This window comes from Somniosus microcephalus, chromosome 5, assembly GCF_052327205.1.
Source record: "Somniosus microcephalus isolate GS21.2 chromosome 5, FLI_Smic_1.0, whole genome shotgun sequence".
In the NCBI taxonomy this organism is placed as follows: domain Eukaryota; kingdom Metazoa; phylum Chordata; class Chondrichthyes; order Squaliformes; family Somniosidae; genus Somniosus; species Somniosus microcephalus.
The window spans coordinates 24621057-24642094 of NC_140991.1; the positions used below are offsets into that span (position 1 = coordinate 24621057).

Genomic DNA, 21038 nt, shown 5'->3' on the forward strand with positions numbered 1-21038 from the left:
TAACCACACTCCCATCTTCCACTCTCTTTAAACTTCAGCTCATCCAAAACTCTTCTGCCTGTGTCCTCTCCAGCACCAAGTCCTTTTCATTGCTGACCCATATTGACTTCCAGCTCCCCCGCCTCACTCTTGTACTTAAGTCCCTTCACGCCCTTATCCATCCCTATTTCTGTAACATTCTCCAACAATACAACTCCCGCCTGATCTCTCCGTTCATTAGACCCTGGCATCTTGTGCATTCCCCTTCATCACTCCACTTTCCTCTCTAAGAACCTCCTTAAAACCCATCTCTTTGAAAAAGCTTTTGGTCATTCCTTGTAAAGTCTTCTTCTTTAGTTTGGCACCCATTTCTTTCATTATGCTTCTGTGAAACGTTTTGGAAATTGTTTTTTTAAAAAGTGCTATACAATTGTAAATTGTTGTTGTTCGATTCAGTTGTTTTATTCATAATGTCCAATAAGGATGATGCAGTTGCTGTTAGTAAGCATTTTGTTCAATCCAGTCTGATGAAGGGTACTCACCCAAACATCATAATCTCTTTTCTCTTTAAAGATACTGAATGGCCTACTATTTATTTCCAACAGTTTCTCTTTTTTCTGTTTAATCCAAGTTTTTAAAAACTAAGAATACCACTTTAGTAACGAAAAAGTCAAGCATAATGAATAATAACTATGCTAAAATTCTCAAGTTTATGATTATGTTCTATTCCAGAACCAAGAATATCCTTTAAGACCAAACTGAAAGATGTTGAAGTTGTGGAGAAGGAAACAGCAACCCTCCAGTGTGAAGTTCCTATTCCTGCCGTACAGGCCAGTTGGTTCTTGGAGGAAACTGAGATAGCTGAGAGCACGAAATATAAAATAGAAGAGGAAGGCACCCTTAGAAAACTTACTATCAAAAATGTTACTACTGATGACGATGCTGTCTACATCTGTGAAATGAAAGAAGGCAGCAGAACAGTTGGAGAGTTGACAGTAAAAGGTAGGATTCACGCAGTGCCTTAATTGCATTGGTGTGTTTGAATGCTAAACACCTTAAAACTCTTGGTTTAAATTAGTAGCCAAATATTTCCAACTCGTTTGAAGTAATGGATCCATTATTTATGTTATGTTCAAAGAATTCTGTTCCCAAATCTGATAGAGGATGGGTACTCTTACTTATAAGTTACTCCTCAAAATAATAGGGTTCACAACATTTATGAGTAGGCGGTCACATTTATTAAGTACATGATAATAATTATTGACAATTTAAACATTCACTGGACAGCAGAATTTACAACAAAACCATGCGAGTTCGCTGGAGAATCCAATCAATATCAATAACTTTAGTTTTGCAACTCCCTTTTGGTATAGTTTCACCCTGATTGATTTGTCAATCAAATCATTAGACTAAAGACAATTATCAAATGTCTTCCTACAAACTGCGAGGATCTTACTTTCTTATCACCCTAGGCTGTATCCCTTTGAGAGATGTAGCCTTTGTAAGGTTGTTCTTGTATGTAGCCGTTTACACACAAAGTCAATTCTTTCACAATTAGGTGTTGTGCTTCATGAATTAATTGGAACGATCACTTCTTAGCTTGATAGTTAAAACATTTAGGGGGTTATTTTGGTGAAAGGGTGAAAACAGGCACTAAATGGGTGCTGTGCTAATAAGACATGCCTGTTTGAAAGTCTGGTTTTAGCACGCAATTTTGGTTGTAATTGCTGATTACCATAATTTGAACTTGCCTGAAGTGCTAAAACAGAAACCTGCAGGTTTAGCACTCAAGCGCTGATTAGACACAAATTTTGTGGAGCAGTATATGTGGGCTCCATGCACCCACTTCCACTGAAGGTGTGGAGTGCGCTGGCTGACACACGTCGGCAGGTTTCAGGATGGCTCAGGGACTGCGTGTGAGGGTGCACAGGTTCTCGGACGCAGCACTGGAGGCCCTGATGGAGGAGGTCCAGAGGAGGAGGGATGTCTTGTACCCGCAGGGGGGAAGGAGTCCACCTTGTACTCCTGTCCCTGCTGTCCTTCTCTCCTGCAGCAGCTGGTGCTGCTCTGCCTGGCCTCCTGTCATTCCTCCTGCAGAACAAGGGGGACCCATGACCAAGCACTCCCTTCTCCTGGTGACTCCAATAAGGTAAGTAGCACAGCACTTACTATTTTTAGGTGAAATCCTCAGAGAATTTACGGAATAAATGTTGCTCGAGTGTTGGTGAAGTCTTGACAAGTGTCCCAGAAAGTCTCCCGATGTGTTTCAAAAGTCCTCTTCAAACCTCTAGCAGCAAGTGAACATTAAAAGGTGATACACCTTTAAGTAATGTTTGAAATCCTCAGCAACGACTTATTTACTCCCAATCAGATGGTCGCTGTTAGGAAAGCGCGTTTGGTCAGGCGCTATCCACCAAAATGCTGTGCAACCTCCTTAATAAGTGTTACTAGCAGGCAATTTAAGTGGCAATCAGCTCCTTAATGATCCTCCAGGCGGCTGTTCCTAGTGCAAGCTTCAACTCCTTTACCAAGATGGCATCTTGCGCTAAACACTGGCTAAACCGGCGCTTCAGCTCAGGACTTCATCTTAGCCATCGCTGAGGCTCATTAGCGCCTGAAGGAGCTGTCGAAAATCGCCCCCATGGCCTTGCTATTGACTAGATAGCAGAATGATGTTTTATGTCTCTTGCCACATTCAACTTGCATGCATCTAACCAACGTAAAGATGATGCACTCTCTCGCTTCCCTGTGAAGTTGGAAAGATGAATAGCCTACAAGATGCCATGATGTCTACACACCCACTCAAGCCTCTAATCTCTCATGGTCTTGTTAAGTTAGCTACAGTATCTGTTTATATCAAAGGGATAATTAGATTGTTAGTGAGATCAACTACAATTGAAAAGTTACTGGACACAGTTAATATAAAGAAATTAATCTAAGCAGAAATCAATAGCAGTACCATCTGATTAACTTTTTCCTTACAAATTGATAGCTTTAGTTTTATTGCCAAATATATGTAGTTCTTGCTTTTCATAGAAAAAGAGAAACTTGCTGCACATAAGGAGGCCATTTGGCTCATTGTATCCGTGCTGATCTTTTTCTAGAGCAATCCAAAACTAATCCCACTGGCCTGCTATTTCCCTAGAGCCCAGTATAGTCTTCTACAGTTTAGTTTAGCTCTATTGGTTGTGCTCTTGCCTTTGAATTAGATGGATGTTGGTTCAAAGCCTGCTCCAGGGCTGGAGTACATAGCCTTCTAGGCTGAGAATCCAAAGCAGAACTGCATTGTTGGAGGCTCCATTCTTGGGATGAGAGATTAAACCAAAACCCCATCTCTTGTTTCAATGGTTCACGTGAATGTTAACGATCTCATGGCATTATTCAAAGAAAAGTAACATTTAACCTTTGTCCAACAGCACCAATAAAAGAGATGATAAAAATAGACAATCTCATTGCTATTTGTGGAATGTTGTGTACAAAATGGCTGCTGTCTATCTGGCTTCATCCCAGTGTATCTGAGGTGCTTTTTACATAGCCGCGATGCTTCTGCCTTTGTAAATTGTCTGACCCCGCAAATTGCAATGGGATCAGTGCCACTACCTCAAGGTGGGTGGAAGTCCTGTTCTGCTTCACTTTCGACGATTCAAAGATGCGTTTGAATTTCAGATTACCTTGTCCATTTTCTTTTCCAGTAGGGATTATCAAGTTCTAGTTAAGCACATTATATAATTACTTGTGGCTGATGGGAAGTTCTGACCTAAATTTATATGTTCTGTACGATGGCTAGGAAATTCCTTGGACCTTCCCCTGCTCCACCACTATAACTATGCTTGGAATTGGGGTGGTAACGCCATTTATGCGTGTAAACGTTGGGGTCGATTTTCATTAAGCTGTCGGGAAGGAGGCGGGGCTACAACTTTCGGGTTTTAGTCCCGCCTACATCGATGTCCGGCCAATCCACGCGATTTTCCCTTGATTGACCTTGTTGAGCCCGCCCAGCGGGCTCAGCAGGCCAATTAAGGGCCACCCGGCAACAGGTGACGTCACAGACTGAAATTTCATCTGTCAAGGGGTCTTGACAGATGAAATATCAGTGTTTCACAGCTGTTTGAAGCTGTCAAACACTGACAGTCTGACTTCTAACCTGAGTCCTTCTACACAGACTCAGTTAGAACTGTCACCGGCAATGAAAGCTGAAGGCTGTCACTTTTGACAGCTCGCAGCCATTTTGCTTTCAGTGCCGGCTGAGTGATGGACTCCCGAAACCTAGAGAAAGAAAGGCTGTTAAGGTAAGTACAGGTAATTTAAACTTCTTTACACACTTTAGACACACCAAACACACTTACCTTTGCACTCATGCACCCATAACTCACCTGAACACCGACATCGCGACCCCTCCAAGTCCTTCAACCCGACGGGCCACCTGCTCTAACCTGGCGTGGTTTGGAGCCGTTGGGAATCCCACACGACACCCCTCAAAATAGGGATTAGGCTAAAAACTGCCTGTTAACTACCTGTTAACAGGCAGTTAATTGGCACTAATCCCTTCCCGCCTCGGGTCGGCGGGTCTCAGTGCGGGGCGGGTACCCACCTCCTCTGAAACTTACGTGGAGGCGGGTTTTGGGCGGGATGGTGTCGGGACCCCCAAATTCGGGATTTTTGCCCCCCGCCCACCTAAAAGCTCGCCTCACGGCACACTGAAAATCTAGGCCGTTATTTCCGCTGCACTTCAGGCAAGGTTATGGTGGCAGAGCGAGCGGCTCCAAGGAAGTTACCATCCATAAAAAGTTAATTATATAGCAAGAGGAATATAACAATATTAGAAAACATTAAAAAAAATCAGTGCATTCTTTAGCATAAAGAAAATAAAACAAAGTTTTATTTACTGACCTGTGGAAAGAAAAAACCTGCAATTATACTGAAGACAGACTAATAACTTTATTTTCAAGAAATCTGAGTGTCCTTCTTATAGACTACATCTGCTTTGGTCAGGTGGACGGAGATGTTGCAGATTATAGTCATAGGTATATGTTTACATTTTTTCCTTGTTCATTTTTTCTTACAGGTAACATTGTTAAGAAACTTCCAAGGAAAACTGCAGTACCAGAAAGTGACACTGCCATTTTCTGTGTGGAATTGGACAGCAGCTGTAAGAATATCAGGTGGACAAAGAATGGAGAAGAGCTAAAACCAAATGATAGAACAACTATTGCGGTTTCTGGCACGCGGCACACTCTTACTATTCGTGAATGCAAATGGGAAGACACTGGAGATATAGCACTTTTGGCAGATGACTCTAGAACATCAACTCAGTTCACACTAACATGTGAGTTTTAAAACAGGCAGTTAATTTTCTTTTCTTCTTGTTCTGTCACATGTTTTGTCTCTGCAGTCACGTCTAGGGTGTTACAGGTCTTGAACTTCTCAGCGACAGTAGAAAAGTGTGGTCAAATTCAGGGGTTAATGGCACTCGGGATAATATCATTTTAGGGTCACTCGGATACAGTGGGTAGAAAGGGCAGGGTGAAAACACACCTTGGTTCCAGAAAGAAAAATTAATTACTGTGCAATCTGAAAGCAAGGCAATTCAATTGGAACAATCTCCCATATCAGATAATTAGATGTCACTTTAGCTTCCCAAGACATCAGCATAATTCTCTCCTTTTTTGCTTCTTTTATCGTTTGTAATGGCAACACGCCACACACCATTCCCTGGCTAATTGTTGTCAGCTGACATACCCTAAGGTCTGCAACTTGCCAGTTAGAGGTGATAATTCAGGTATGTTTTCCCTCCTTATGCGGAGCACTGTAATCTGGAACTCATGCCAAATCATGGGTGTCAGCCTATGGTCTACCACAAATGGGTAGAAGGATTTTGTTTTTTCAACGTAATTTACTTATTATTTGTATACCTTTCTGTGTGAAATTTGACAAGATATCATCATTTATTAAATAGTAACTGACTTATAAAGCATCCTGTACTGTAAATGATGATGCCATACCAATCCAATAACAGTTATCAATTTCAAACAGTTTCACTTGGTTCCACAATGATTCAGTGAGTAGCTGAGATATACACACTAGTAAGGTCTCAGATTTGAACCCTGGCATTACAATTGGCGATCCTAAGGTTAGAAAAGGAAAAGGTTGTAGGGCTAGAGGAGGTTACAGAGATGGGGAGAGGCAAAGCCATGGAAAGATTTGAAAAGCAGGATGAGCATTTAAAAAATCATGGGGTTGCCGGACCAAGAGCCAATGTAGATCAGCGAGCACAGGGGTAATGGGTGAACGGCAGCAGCGGAGAGAGCTGGCAGTGCAAGTAAATGCCACAAGTATTGTTCCCAGGACCTGGCTGTAGTGCAGGAAAAGGACTGAATGACCTTACCAGGAGTGCTAAGGTAAGGCATCCCATCACATCTCTCTTATTCTCTGCGCAATCCTGCACAACTCTACTTTAGCCCCAGAACTATCAATCATTCCCTCCTCTGCTGTTGATGCCTCTCCCTCTATCACAATGGGACAGTTCACTGTACCTCCTTCTGCTTGCACTCGCACCCTCAAAAGATGCTGCTGCCCTTACAAAAACTTCCCCCTCTTGACCACACTTGCTTGGGTTCCGAGTCCTATTTGTGGATTTCAATGCCTCTTGTTAGAAGTGAGTTTGTGTGGGCATTGAGTGACGACAAGATTGGTGGTGGTATTCCCTCATGCTTGAAAAGGCAATTGCCACTCAATGTTATGGTGCATGCATAAATAATGAACACTTGAGTAAAGTACTAGAGGGTGTCTGGTGCATGGAGAACTGTATCCCAGTAAGTAGTTAATGCCATAGAAATTTTGGCCACGTGGCCTCCTAAGCCTCCAACATGGTGGGCAGGAAGCGCACGCTCATTACGAGTCGGAAGTGCGCTGCCCACCAGATTGGTATGGTCAAAATCAGTGCCTAGGGTTCATACCTGATATATTCATTAGTCCATTTGCATCTGCAAATAAGGGGCCGAACGCCTGTTTAACGCCTCCTCTGCAATATTGGTTTGCCCTGAGGCTGCTGGCGCCTGATGCATTCATGAAAACCAGCTCTACATGTGGCTGCAACCAATAAGGGAAGATTTTAAAATATACTTACCAGAATGTGGGGCTGGGAGGAGCACGTGTTCAAAGCATGTGGGCCGCCGCTACCCCCTCTCATCCCAATCCTGGCTTCTGCCTTCCCAGCTCGCCGCTGAGCGCTACCCTCCATCTTGACCGCCACTATCCTCCGAACCCCGCATGCACTTGAATTTCTAGATCAATGTGTTCAGGAGAATAAGGGAGGGGAAAAGTTAAATAACAGCAAAAAAAAAGACACTATATTTTAAGAGTATGCTGCTAATTCTTGGATCCTCGGTGGCACGTTTCCCAGAGAGATTGGCTATGTAAAGGTTCCTTTTGCAAATTTTACAGTTTGCTTTGATATTAACTACTGTAGAAAGAAGAAATGGCACTCGGCATCAGATTTAATTGATTACAACTAGTTGAAATCTCATTGCATTAGTGGAAAGTATAATGTTTGTTTTTTCATTCTTGGGCTGTGGGAATCGTTGCCATTTATTGACCACCTCTTGTTGCCCTGAGAATGTCGTGGTGGACTTTCACAACTGAGTGGCTTTCTAGGGCATTTCAGAGGACTGTTGATGGTTATGCATGTTAGTGTGGGACTGGAGTCACATATAGGCCAGACCGGCAGGTTTCTTTACATAAAGCTTCATGGTCAGTTTTATTGATACCAGCTTTTTATTTTCAGATTTTTTTAAAACTGAATTCAAATTCTCAAATAGCCATGGAGGGATTTGAACTCCCATTCTTTGGATTGTTAGTCCAGGCCTCTGAATTACCAGCCCAGTAAAATAACCACTCCACTAACTGTACCCCTGATTCTGTTTGCTCTTCTAAGTCTCCCTATATCACTCTGGCTAAGAAATTCCTATTACTGTTCCACACTCTTTTGGTACTCTTGTAGTCCTTGCTTTACTCTCCTTTGTAAATATAGAGACAAAATACTTGTGAAACATCTATTTTCTTTTATTTTCTACTATTCTCCATTGTCTCTTATGGTGTAACTCCACTGACTATCCTATTGTTTCTGGTATGCTTATAAAAGCTTTTCCAATACTTTTTATATTAGCCGCTAGGCTTTTTTTCATACCCTCTCTTAACGCTCATTTTTCATACCCTCTCAATGCTCATAATTTCCATTTTTGCATTTTTTAAATGATTTTAACATTACCCTTGGTTTTCCTCTGCATTATTCATCCATGGAATTACAGCTTTTGATACAACCCCTTTTATTCCGAGTCAGAATAGTTTTTGTCTGTACCCTATCCGTATCATGCTGAAATATTTCCCATTCCTATGTTGTTTTATCTGCTAACCTTTGCTCTCAAATTATCTGGGCAAGCTTCATTTTCATCCATTGAAAATGTTCTCTTCTGTTCAGTACCGTTTTTGAATCTTTTTTTCTATATCCTGACAATAAACTTAATTATGTTGTGAACACTAGACCTTAAATATTCTCTTACCTGCAAGAAATGTCTGGCTACAGCTTATTGGCTGCCCCTGATTGCATGAATGAGATGCAGCTGAATTGGCTTAAAGTGCACTACTTATACCAATCAAGTGGATATTTAAAAGTGAGATGGACATGCAGGGGAAAAAAGGAGTGAAAGCATGTGAGAGGCATATGGCGTTCAGACATACAGATTAAATTGATATATAAAAAATTGAGAACCGTAGCAATTTACAGCATAGAAAAGTCGTTTTCTTTATTGTGTCTATGCTGACTCTTTGCTAGATCAATCGAAGTAATTCCACTGTTCTCTTTCCCTATAGTCCTGTTCCAAATGTTTATCCAATTTTTCCTTAAAAGATGCAGTCTGAGTATGAGTAATTTGAGACATGTCATGTGGTAAATGTAGCATGCTCGGGAGGAGCAGGTGATTTTTGGACCCATGTTTCCCAAAGCTGTTCACCACTGGGGTTTTCCTTGCATCATGACTGGGTCTGTTGTAGACTCATTAATAGAGATTGATTGCTATGATTAGCCAACAACTCCATTATTGTTGTATCATGCGATTACCAGGATGTTAGACGGTGAACTAGATGGACCTTGCTCTTTTCTCGTTTAGCAATTCTGTTCCTATGTTCTTATCTCTGCCTCAACTACTCCCTTTGGCAAAATATTACATACCCTAACAACTCTGCATAAAGATATTTCTCCTAACCTTTCTCCTCATTCTCTTAGTGACAGTTTTAAATTGAAGCCGTTTTGTCACTGACCGCCCCCCCTCCACCAGAGGAATTATCTTTCCATATTCATCCTATCAAAAGCTTTCATAATTTAAAAACTTCTATTAAATCACCTCTGAGCCTTCTCTGCAACAAAGGAAATAGTCCAGTAACTCAACTCTCGCCTTAAACTATAGTTTCTCATCCTTGGTATCCTCCTGTGAGATGCCTTATCGAATGTCTTCTGAAAATCCACTGCATTTAGTGCATTCCCTTTATCTATACAATCAGTCACATCTTTAGAAAGCTCTGCAAAATTGTTTGTGAAGTATACAGTTGAGAGAAATTAAATGAAGGAGACAAAAAAAAGTAGAAGACAAAGTCAGAGATAGACCAATCCTATGGAGTGGAGATAAGCAGAGATATGCTTACAGGAAGAGAGAGACCATTAAAAAAAAACTGGTGGGGAGCAAGACAATGGGAAATAAACCGGTTAATATTTCACATTGTTCCAAGAAATGTGACTTGGGAAAAGTCAGGAGTCATCAAGAAAATGCTAGAATTTATTATTAAGGACGTGGTAACAGGGCACTTAGAAAATAATAATAGGATTGGGCAGAGTCAACACGGATTTATGAAAGGGAAATAGTGTTTGACAAATCTGTTAGAATTTTTTGAGGTTGTAGCTAGCAGAATAGATAAGGGGGAACCAGTGGATGTGTATTTGGATTTTCAGAAGGCATTTGAAAAGGTGTCACACAAGAGGTTATTAAACAAAATTAGGGCTCCTAAGATTGGGAGTAATATACTAGCATGGATTGAGGATTGGTTAACGGATAGAAAACAGAGAGTAGGAATAAAAGGGTCATTTTCGGATTGGCAGGCTGTAACTAGTGGGGTACCGCAAGGATCAGTGCTTGGGCCTCAGCTATTCACAATCTATATCAATGATTTGGATGAGGGGACCAAATGTAATATACCCAAGTTTGCTGATGATACAAAGCTGGGTGGGAATGTAAGTCGTGAGGAGGATGCAAGGAGGCTTCAGGGGGATATAGACAGGCTAAGTGAGTGGGCAAGAACATGGCAAATGGAATATAATGTGGAGAAATGTGAAGTTATCCACTTGGAAGGAAAAATAGAAAAGCAGAGTTTTTTAAATGGTGAGAGATTGGGAAATGTTGGTGTTCAGAGGGACCTGGGTGTCCTTGTACACGAATCACTGAAAGTTAACATGCAGGTATAGCAAGCAATTAGGAAAGCAAATGGTATGTTGGTCTTTATTACAAGAGGACTTGAGTATATAAGAGTAAAGATGTCTTACTGCAATTATATAGGGCCCTGGTGAGACTACACCTGGAGTATTGTGTACAGTTTTGGTCTCCTTACCTAAGGAAGGATATACTTGCCATAGAGGGAGTGCAATGAAGGTTCACCGGACTGATTCCTGGGATGGGGGGGATTGTCCTATGAGGAGAGATTGAGTAGACTAGGCCTATAATCTCTAGCATTTAGAAGAATGAGATACAAAATGTATACAGGACTTGACAGGGTAGATGCAGGGAGGATGTTTCCCCTGGCTGGGGAGTCTAGAACCAGGGGTCACAGTCTCAGAATAAGGGGTCGACCATTTAGGACTGAGATGAGAAATTTCTTCACTCAGAGGGAGGTGAATCTTTGGAATTCTCTACCCCAGAGGGCTGTGGAGGCTCAGTCATTGAGTATATTCAAGACAGAGATCGATAGATTTTTGAATATTAAGGGAATCAAGGGATATGGGGATAGTGCAGGAAAGTGGAGATGAGTTAGTAGATCAGCCATGATCTTATTGAATGGCGGAGCAGGCTCAAATGGCCAAATGGCCTACTCCTGCTCCTATTTCTTATGTTCTTATCAAAATTGAATATCTCCTTAAAATGGAGCTAGTGATATGTGAGAACCTCAGAATTATTTTTGAAAATTTCTATATTGTTGAACAATCACTGTTGCCTTGTTTGTTCCATAAATTATGCACTGTTTATTAAGAAATACATTGGTGGTGTCAATTCAGATTATTTTAGCACCAATAGTGTTGGATGGCTGTATCAGACTCTTAATCAGCAAAATTAGTTATTAAGTGATCACTCCAGTACTTCTGGAAGCAAGATCTGAAATCTTACCACTATCCTAACACTTGTTAAACCTGCTAATGAGCATGTTGCTATTTACAGACAGTTCATATGTCTTTTTGCTGGTGATCGGTCCCAATGTAATCAAGACACTTGACTTTGTCAACAACTATGAAAAAGGAGCTACCAGAGGACATGTTCAGAGAACTTGATTGATTTAAGTATCATGTGCATTACTTGGATTTATTATCTCTGGCATTTACTTGACACATATTTAGTAGTTTTGAGAGATGTTATACTTGCCATCAGCAGCCTCTGCTGCTTCCCTCCCTTCCCCTAGTTCACCAAGCCAAACTTTCCCCTAAGGTTTCCCCCCCCGCCCTAGCCCTGAACTTGCATCTTTCTCTAGTTTCACTCCTATATTCCTAGATGCCCTCTTCGAGCTGAATTTGTCCATGAGACCCACCTCCTGCTCCCTCAAACCTACTCCTGCCAAACTGCTGACCACCCAACTTCCCTCCCTGGTCCCATGTTAGCTGATATTGTTAACGATTCCCTCTCCTCGGGTACTATTCCCCCCCTCCCCTTCAAATCTACCATCAACACCCCTCCCTCCTCAAAAAACCCATCCTTGACCCCTCTGTCCTTGCAAACTACCGCTCCATCTCCAGCCTCCCTTTCCTCTCCAAAATCCTTGAACGTGTTGTCACCTACCAAATCTGTGCCCATCTTTCCTACAACTCCATGTTTGAACTGCTCCAATCAGGTTTTCGCCCCTGCCACAGCACTGAAACGGCCCTTCTCAAAGTCACAAATGACATCATATGTAACTGAGACAGTGGTAAACTATCCATCCTCATCCATCTCGACCTGTCTGCAGCCTTTGATATGGTTGACCACACCATCCTCCTCCAAGGCATCTCCTCTGTCATCCAGCTGGGTGGGACTGCCCTCGCCTGGTTCCATTCTGATCTCTCCAGTCATAGCCAGAGAATTGCCTGCAATGCCTTCTCTTCCCACACCCGTACAGTTATCTCTGGTGTCCCCCAAAAATCTATCCTTGGCCCCCGCCTATTTCTCATCTATATGCTGCCCCTCGGTGACATCATCCGAAAACACAACATCAGGTTCCACATGTACGCTGACGACACCCAGCTCTACCTCACCAGCACCTCTCTCGACCCCTCCAGTGTCTCTGATTTGTCACGTTGCTTCTCCGACATCCAGTCCTGGATGAGCAGAAATTTCCTCCAACTAAATATTGGGAAGACCAAAGCCATTGTTTTCGGTCCCTGTCACAAAAACTGTTCCCTAGCCAGCGACTCCATCCCTCTCCCTGGTCACTGTCTGAGGCTGAACTAGATCGTTCACAACCTTGACGTTCTATTTGACCCCGAGATGAGCTTCCGACCACATATCCGCTCCCATCAGCAAGACTCACTACTTCCACCTCCGTAACATTGCCCGTTTCCGCCCCTGCCTCAGCTCATCTGCTGCTGAAACCCTCATCCATGCCTTTGCTACCTCTAGACTTGACTATTCCAATGCGCTGCTGGCTGGCCTCCCATTTTCCACCTTCCGTAAACTTGAACTTATCCTACACTCTGCTGCCCGTATCCTAACTTGCACAAGTCCCGTTCACCCATCATCCCTGTGCTCGCTGACCTACGTTGATTTTTGGGCCGGCAACACCTCGACTTTAAAGTTCTCATCCTTGTTTTCAAATCCCTCTATGGCCTCGCCCCATCCTATCTCTGTAACCCTACAACCCACTTGAGATCTCTGCGCTGCTCCAATTCTGGTCTCTTGTGCATCCCCGATTTGAATTGCTCCACCATTGGCGGCAGTGCCTTCAGTTGCCTAGGCCCTAAGCTCTGGAATTCCCTTCTTAAACCTCTGGCTCTCCACCTCTCTCCTCCTTTAAGACGCTCCTTGAAACCTACCTCTTTGACCAAGCTTTTGGCCATGTCCTAATATCTCCTTATTTTGCTTGGTGTCAAATTTTGTTTGATGTCGCTCCTGTGAAGCGCCTTGGGACGTTTTACTACGTTAAATGTGCTATAAGTTGTTGTTGTTGCAGCCCATATACCCAGCAGGAGAATTAAATAGATCAATGTGAATGGTATGCACATAGTCATGAAGCAAAGAGTTGTAGCAAATTATTTTTTCCCTCGGTTTACTTTATTAAATAGATTGGAAAGATTTGATGCTTAATGTCCCTGAATATGATGGCTATAGAACAATCTTTACAGTACTTTTACAAACCATTTTATCATTTAAATTTCACTAGTGGCAGACTTATTAGTAACGTTGTAGCAAGCAGTTGCTGTGAAAAATTTGAATGATAAATTGTGTTCCTATAAGCAGGTAAGAATTGTTGAAGAACAAAGCTTCTAAAGCTCCAGTTAATGGAATACCAGGCTTGTTTTTATTTTTGTGGGTTAACAAAATTGACTTAATGAAAGTAAATGAAAGTCATTTACTGCTGTTTGTTATCAAAAAACTTTAGGGGTGTACAATGTTGATACCGCTATGAAGCCTAAGCCTCAGTTATATGCAGCTGTGAGCTGCAGGTCGCCTACTGTGGGAGGTCATAAAATCGCTTGGCCCCCCCCGAGCTGGCAGCGGGCTGAAGTTATTTAGTGGGCTCCTGGGCCCACGAAAATAAAAGTTAAAAAGAAACCAGCCATTTTCTGACTGGCCTCAATCAGTCCCTTTAAGGACCGCTGGCTAAGCTGCTCCATGCCAGTATAAGTGGGCAGAGACTGCACTACGCGCTCCTGCCTATTTATATCAAAATTTGAAATCTGGTCCTATGTACATTATAGGACTCCAATTTGCATATTACAAGTAGCCTTCCGCCATAAACAGTGGGGTGCTTTGGCTGTCCATCTCCAGACCCAACCAAGATGGCGCAGTCAGAGCACCAACATAAATAGGACAATAAGTGACCCAACCCATGTCACCACTGCCCTTTTTAATTCTAGGTGGGGCTGTTAGAAACAGCTCTCATGGGTTGTGCTTTGCTCTCGATGCTAATGTAATAAAAAAAATAGTGCAACTATGAGGAATTGCAGGAGTGACCATTAATAATCCAAGGGCTGGATTTTGCCAGCCCTGGGGAAGTGGGTTTGGAGGCGGGACTGCTGGGAAAATGGCAGAATTTGGGGGCGGGTGCCCAACCCGCCTCCGTGCTATCTTGCCAGGAGGCAGGTAGCTGACCCGCGCCGGGTCCCGTCTCCTTGGAGGCAGGAAGGGAATTAGTGCCACTTATCTGCCAGTTAACAGGCAGATAAGAGGATTATCCTCATTTTGCCCACACAAGTGCGGGCTTTCCGAAGGTTCCGAACCCCGCCAGGGTCACCGAGGCGAGTAGGAGGTCTGCGGGTGCAAAAGTGCACTGTGAAGGTAAGTGATGGGTGCAAGTGTGGAGAGGTGAGTATGTGAGGTAAGTGGAAAGTGTTAAGTTTCTTCCTGCAGGTTTCAATTGGTGGGTATGCGGAGAATCTCGCAACCCCGCGGCAGAGAGGACGGATGGCCGTTGCATTCTCCAGTGCAACAACCATCTAATTTCTGCAAAAGAAAGATGTTTGCTGAGTCTTGTATTCAAGAACTGATCAAACTACAGAGAATGTCAGTGTTTGACAGCTTCATAATTTTTGACAGTTGAAACGTCATACGTTGATGTTCTCTGTAACCGGCTTTCCCTTAATTGGCCTGCTGAGCCCGCTGGGCGGGCTTAACAAGGTCAATCAAGGAAAAATAGCGCGGGTTGGCCAGAGGTCGGTGGAGGTGGGACTAAAACCCGACAAGTGGGAGTCCCGCCTCCAAAAGCTCCCCATTGGCAAAATCCAGCCCCAAGACACTGAATGCTGTTCTATAAATTGAGAATTTTTTTTAAGGAATTCTGTATTTTAAGATAATTTCTAATTACTTGTCATGTTGGGATGTCCATTATTATTGTGCACGTTTATATAAAAAACCATAATAAACTACTTCAAAAAAATCAATCTGTAACTTTCCAAGGTAGAAATTTATTACAATAGTTTTGATTTGAGGATTTGCATTGAATTTGAAACATTTCAACAGTGACTGCCTATTTTCAAGCTTCATCTGAACTCTTGGGTTTCTGTGGAGTCCTGTCAAATGATCTCTTTGTACTTTTCCCTAGCTCCCCGGAAAGTTCCACCACATCCCCCAGTCAACCCTGTGGTCACAGAAAAAACAGAAACATCTGTCACTTTGGCTTGGTCTCTGCCTCAAGATGTGCCACCTGCCCCTGTGACAGGTTACATAGTCGAAAAAAAGAAAATAGGAAGCAATACTTGGACAAGGTGTCACACTACAGAAACGGTAGTGGCACAAGAGTTCACAGTGAGTGGCTTGCTAGAAGGAGCTAATTATCAGTTCAGAATTAGTTCTGTAAACAACTTTACCCAGAGTACGTACTTAGAAGTCCCAGGAACATTTCGTATCGGTGAGTAAAAATGTTTTGACAAAAATTTTAAAATATGTTTTTCTCTTCATCCATTTTTTATTTGTTTTCTCAGTTGTTTATCGGTCATTTATTTCTGCTCTTATCTCTGTCTAATTCATCCAAAAATAAACTCTAGTTTTGTTCTACCAGTTTGCATATTTTTCACCTTTTGCCTGCTAAAATATTACAGCTCTCAGGAGTTAAAATGATCCTGAGCTTCACGTGGCCGAGGTCAGGACGGTCTGCTGCCCGCATCAGTCCACCCGCCTCATTCCGTTAAAATCAGGGCTTAACTCTCACTTCGCAGAATCCAACTGTGTTTTGAACAATTCTAATGTTTTAGCCTCTACTACTCAAAGTTCTGAGTCCAGTTTTTTGAGTCTCCCTGTTAATTAAATTCCACTTACTGCATGTTGATGATCCACAAATTTCAATGTGTGCAATACCATATGTATTTAGTTTACCATTTGTCTGTCCAATATATGACCAATCTAATTTTTTGGGGAAATCGTTAGATTCACCTTTCTCTATTACTGCTCTGATTTTAGTGTTGACAAATCTAGCAAGTTTATCATGAGTTTTGGAATCCAAACTAATTTTTACAGGTTAGAAAGAACAGGGATGAAGCATCAACCACTGTGGGATTCTACTTAACATCTTCCCTTACTCTGACATTGTATCTCATGAGAGTAATTGATTTCTGTATTTTAACTAGTGACATATTCTACCCTGGATTCTCTGTTGTTTTTCAGTTAGAAGTCGTTCTGAAAGCCCACTGACCTCCCTGCCTTAACTGTCACATATTAGAGCAAATTCAGAGCTCTGCCAACCAAGTCCTCTCTTGCACAAAGTACTACAGTACATTCCTTTGACTCCTAACCTGTTCCAGCTCCATTGATTTCCTCTTAAGCTGCAAATTGATTTCAAAATATTTATCCTTATTTTTAAATCTCTCCATCCTCTCCATCTCACCCTATTTGGGATATCTTCTCCTGCCATTTGTCCAGATTCAGATTGCTCCTTGTGCTCCTGTCTCCCCCCCGCCCCACTCCATCATCAGATCCCAGTTTTCCAACCATTGCCCTACCCTATTGCAATCTCTTTCAGAACTACTTTACCTTCCTGCCCCAGTATACTAACTTGCAAGAAGTATACTGTATTCGCTGCTCACGACGCGGTCTCATCTACATTGGGGAGACCAAACGCAGATTGGGTGATCGCTTTGCGGAGCACCTCCATTCATTCCGTAAGGGTGACCCCGAGCTTCCGGTCGCTTGTCACTTTAATTCTCCGCTCCACTCCCACTCTGACCTCTCTGTCCTCGGCCTCCTGCTTGGTTCCAATGAAGCTCAACGTAAGCTCGAGGAACAGCACCTCATCTTTCGATTAGGCATTTTACAGCTTTCTGGACTCAACATTGAGTTCAACAATTTCAGACTATAACCCCTGCCCCTATTTTTTCAGGCGGCAGGTGTTGATGATTCTGCCATCCCCATTTGCAACATTTAATCTCTCCTGCCTTCCACCCTATCACAGACCATCCATTTTGTTCTTTCCTCCCCTCCCCCTTTCCCTGCCTCTGCACCTGTTTAAAACCTGTTAATGGCCCAGAAATTCATGTCGGGGGCTTCCCGCGGGTGCAAGCCCCCGACCTACACTTACCTAGCGCGCCGGCTGTTGAGGCCTGGGCCTGTGTGCATTTCCTGTCTGTGGCTCGGTCCAGCTCCCGGCGTGCTGTGCTTGCGTGATCCAGCGGCGTAGTTAGTGCGATGTGTCGGCTGGGATCACGTGAGCACTGGGCAACCAATCGGAGGAGGAAAAAGCCCATTCATGAGTTTGACAGAAAGAACTGTCAAACTCATGAAAACTCCAGGCGCCCAAAACAGTACTTAACCTTAAAATATTTTTTTTTTTAAATCACACTATTTAAATCAACTATAAATAACATTAAATAACTATTTTAAACAATAATTTAAATTTTTGAAAAAAATAATTTTATAAAAATCGGGGCTAAAAATACACTTACCTTACTGTAAAGTATTTAAAAATAATAAACCTGTGGAAAAAATGTTCTAATTTTAATTAATTGACCACTTACCTTTTAAAATGAAGTCCTTACGCCTGGTTTTTAGATGTGCAAAAAGTAGAGGCCTTCACGCACGGGCAAACCTGTTTTAAAAAAAAAAGGAAGTTCAACGTGCACGCGCAGACTCCTGCGCGCATGCGTTCGATCTCTGAACCCCTTGGTTCAGAGGATCGGAAATGCCGGTTTCCCGCGCATGCGTAGTGCATGCAAGAAACCGGCACTTCCATCGGGTCCACGCGTGAGTACTCGTCCGTACTCACGCGTTGGGACCCGAATTTCTGGGCCAATATCTCTAACTTTTTCCAGTTCTAACGAAGGGTCACCGACCTGAAACGTTAACTCTGTTTCTCTCTTCACGGATGCTGCCTGACCTGCTGAGTGTTTCCAGCATTTTCTGTTGTTATGTCAGAGTCCCCCTCATTTTGCTCTGCTCAGTATTTTTTTTCTAGGAAGTTGGGAAGGGCAGACCTCCTTCTACTGCCCCTCCCTTTCAACCTGGCAGCAATTTCGGAGCATGTCTGGGGGTGTTCCCAGGCTACCCTTGGAATTCCACCAGAGATGCCTCTGATATGCCCATTGGTACCTACATGTGTTGAGAGCAGGTGTCGGTGTCATTCTGGGCTGATCCTAGTGGGATAGATTGCTGTTGGATTGTGAGCTTGAAAACATTGGAGTCATCAACTGGTTAAAAGATGCTGCATCCAGTCTTTGGCCCAACTGGCCTGTGGCTTCTCTATTAATGCTGTGTGGGTGCACCTTTTTTGCTGCTATTGTTGGGGGCACTCGCCCCTATTAAGCCGAGAATCCTGCCCCAGGTGACTGACCATTTAAAAATAAATTACTGAAATGATGTTAAGGATTTGGCTATTTTTCTGCAGACATTTAAAAGTTCCAAAATCCAGAGTAGGCAATGCCAGTAAAAAAGAATTTCATTATGTTCTAAAGGGAAAATTCACTGAAAAATTGACTGAGACAAAATGGAACCATGAAAATTTCCAAGTCATGATGCAGTATAGGATGTGGAAATGTATCGTATAGATTATAACATTAATAGTTTATTATTTGGTCCTTCAGCTAGGGTTCTCAATAAAACTAAACTTGTTTGAATGTCGTAGCTAACAGTGAATTGCGTGTTTTGCTCTGACAGAACCTAGAGCTTCCATTGAAAAACCTCTGCAAGATGTGGAAGCTTCAGCAGGTGGAGATGCCACTTTCATTATTGAACTATCTGCAGTTGCTCCTGGGATGTGGTTCATGAATGAAAAAGCCATACAAAGCAGTGAGAATTACATAATACAGAGAACTAAAAATACACACACACTAATAATTAAACAAGTGAGTTCATTGAACAATGAAGTTGAAGTGAAATTTGTGGCTAGCAATGCTGAAAGCACTGCTAAATTAAGAGTGAAAGGTGAGCATTGTTTTAAATGGTTGCTGTTGATTTTTGGGTTGCTTATTCAATTCCGCTATTGTTTGCGCAAGAAATATAATGTTCCCTTAATCAATTTCCATCCTAATTTAAGGGTGAGAAGTTTTTTGTGCTGGCATATGCTGGTCCTGACAATTGCAGTGTACAAGCCTGTGTTATACTACCCTTACATACTTATTGTATCAATGGAGACTACTTGGGAGCTGTATAAATACTCGTAAAACCGTAAAATATAGATTAGTACACTGTAGAAGTGGACAATTGGCAGATCAGTATCGACATCAGGAGTTGTATCAATAGCATTTTGTTAATGTTACTTCTTAACTAAACAACCAAGGGGATGCTTGTGCAGTTTGAAGAGGGTTTCTCTGTCTCCCTCAGACAACCAAACAGATGTTAATGAAAGTAGCACTCCACAGAAAGTGAGGGTGGGATTGCTACATTTTTGGACTTTTGCCTCAGCTATTTTCCTGCTGTTCAGTGCTACTCTCAAAAGTGAACCTTGCTCCCTAAGAACCGAACTATGCTTTTACCTGCCCATTTTCTAGCTAATTGTAGTGACCCCAGTGGTTGAACAAAAACCTTTGTCACTACTTTGGCTTATATCACGTTTAAAAAAAATTAATTCACTGGATGTGGGCGTCCCTGGCAAGGCCGACATTTATTGCCTATCCCTAGTGGCCCTGAGAAGGTGGTGGTGGGCCGTCTTCGTGAACGGCTAATTCTTTGTCCGCACATAAGTTTCTTGACTTAGAACGCTGTAGAATAAACCATAGAACTATGGAACCATAGAAGTTTACAGCATAAAAGAAAGCTATTTGGCCCATGTGTCTGTGCCAGATCTTTGCTAGAGCAATCCAAAACTAATTCCACTGCCCTGCTCTCACTCTTCTGACTTTCTCTGTTTCAAATATTTATCCAATTTTCCCTTGGAAGTAATGGTCTCTGCCTCAACTGCCTGTGGCAAAGCACTCCATGGTCCAGCAAACCCCTTTGTAAAGAAATTTCTCCTAATCTCTCTCCTCACTTTCTTAGTGATAATTTTAAATTGATGACCTCTTGTCATTAACTCCCCAATCAGAGGAAATAGTCTTTCCCTGCTCTCTCTATCAAAACTCTTTTATAATTTTCCTACACATTGCTAGTCAGGGAGTGGAACGGGGCATGAAGAAGTCTAAAAGTGAACAGAAAATAGCTTTTTAAATATAAAAAGAAATAAACTAAAGGCTGTGCTTTTTTAACAGCATTGCCAGTGGCGCCAGTGAATTTCAGAAACAAGTCATTGGAAAAGGAGATTGTTTCTGTTTCACAACAAGGTACAGCTCAGTTTGTTGCTGAGATTTCCGATAGAGCTGCAAAAGTAATCTGGACAAAAGATGGCAAGGAGATCAAGTCTGGCAAAAAGTATGAATTTCAATCTTTGGATCAACGCCGCATCTTGAAGGTCAACAGTGTAACTCTAGAAGATGCTGGGATTTACGAATGTGTTTGTGATGGCAATAAAATGTCATTTCAGCTCTATGTTAAGGGTGTGTATGATGCTAAGCATTTGTCAGTAAATGTGCATGTTCATCTAAAAGTTGGAGTTTCAGTGCCAGTTAAACTAAGGTGTATGTAGTTAAAATATTGCGCATTATAAAATTAATTATGTTCACTTAAAAGTATGGGCAAGTCAGGCCAAAAAGGCCCCTA

At 42.3% G+C, this 21038-nt stretch overlaps 1 protein-coding gene across 3 annotated transcripts in view; it reads left to right on the plus strand.

Moving 5' to 3' along the window:
• Positions 1-21038, plus strand: part of obscnb (obscurin, cytoskeletal calmodulin and titin-interacting RhoGEF b) — a 656492-nt gene that overhangs the window by 31155 nt on the left and 604299 nt on the right. For all 3 annotated transcript variants that reach the window (XM_085987453.1, XM_085987451.1, XM_085987452.1), the window contains exons 2-6: positions 712-981; positions 5045-5305; positions 15523-15828; positions 19062-19328; positions 20591-20875. In XM_085987453.1, coding sequence (XP_085843579.1) covers positions 712-981; positions 5045-5305; positions 15523-15828; positions 19062-19328; positions 20591-20875 — 1389 coding nt within the window. The remainder of the gene's footprint in view (positions 1-711; positions 982-5044; positions 5306-15522; positions 15829-19061; positions 19329-20590; positions 20876-21038) is intronic.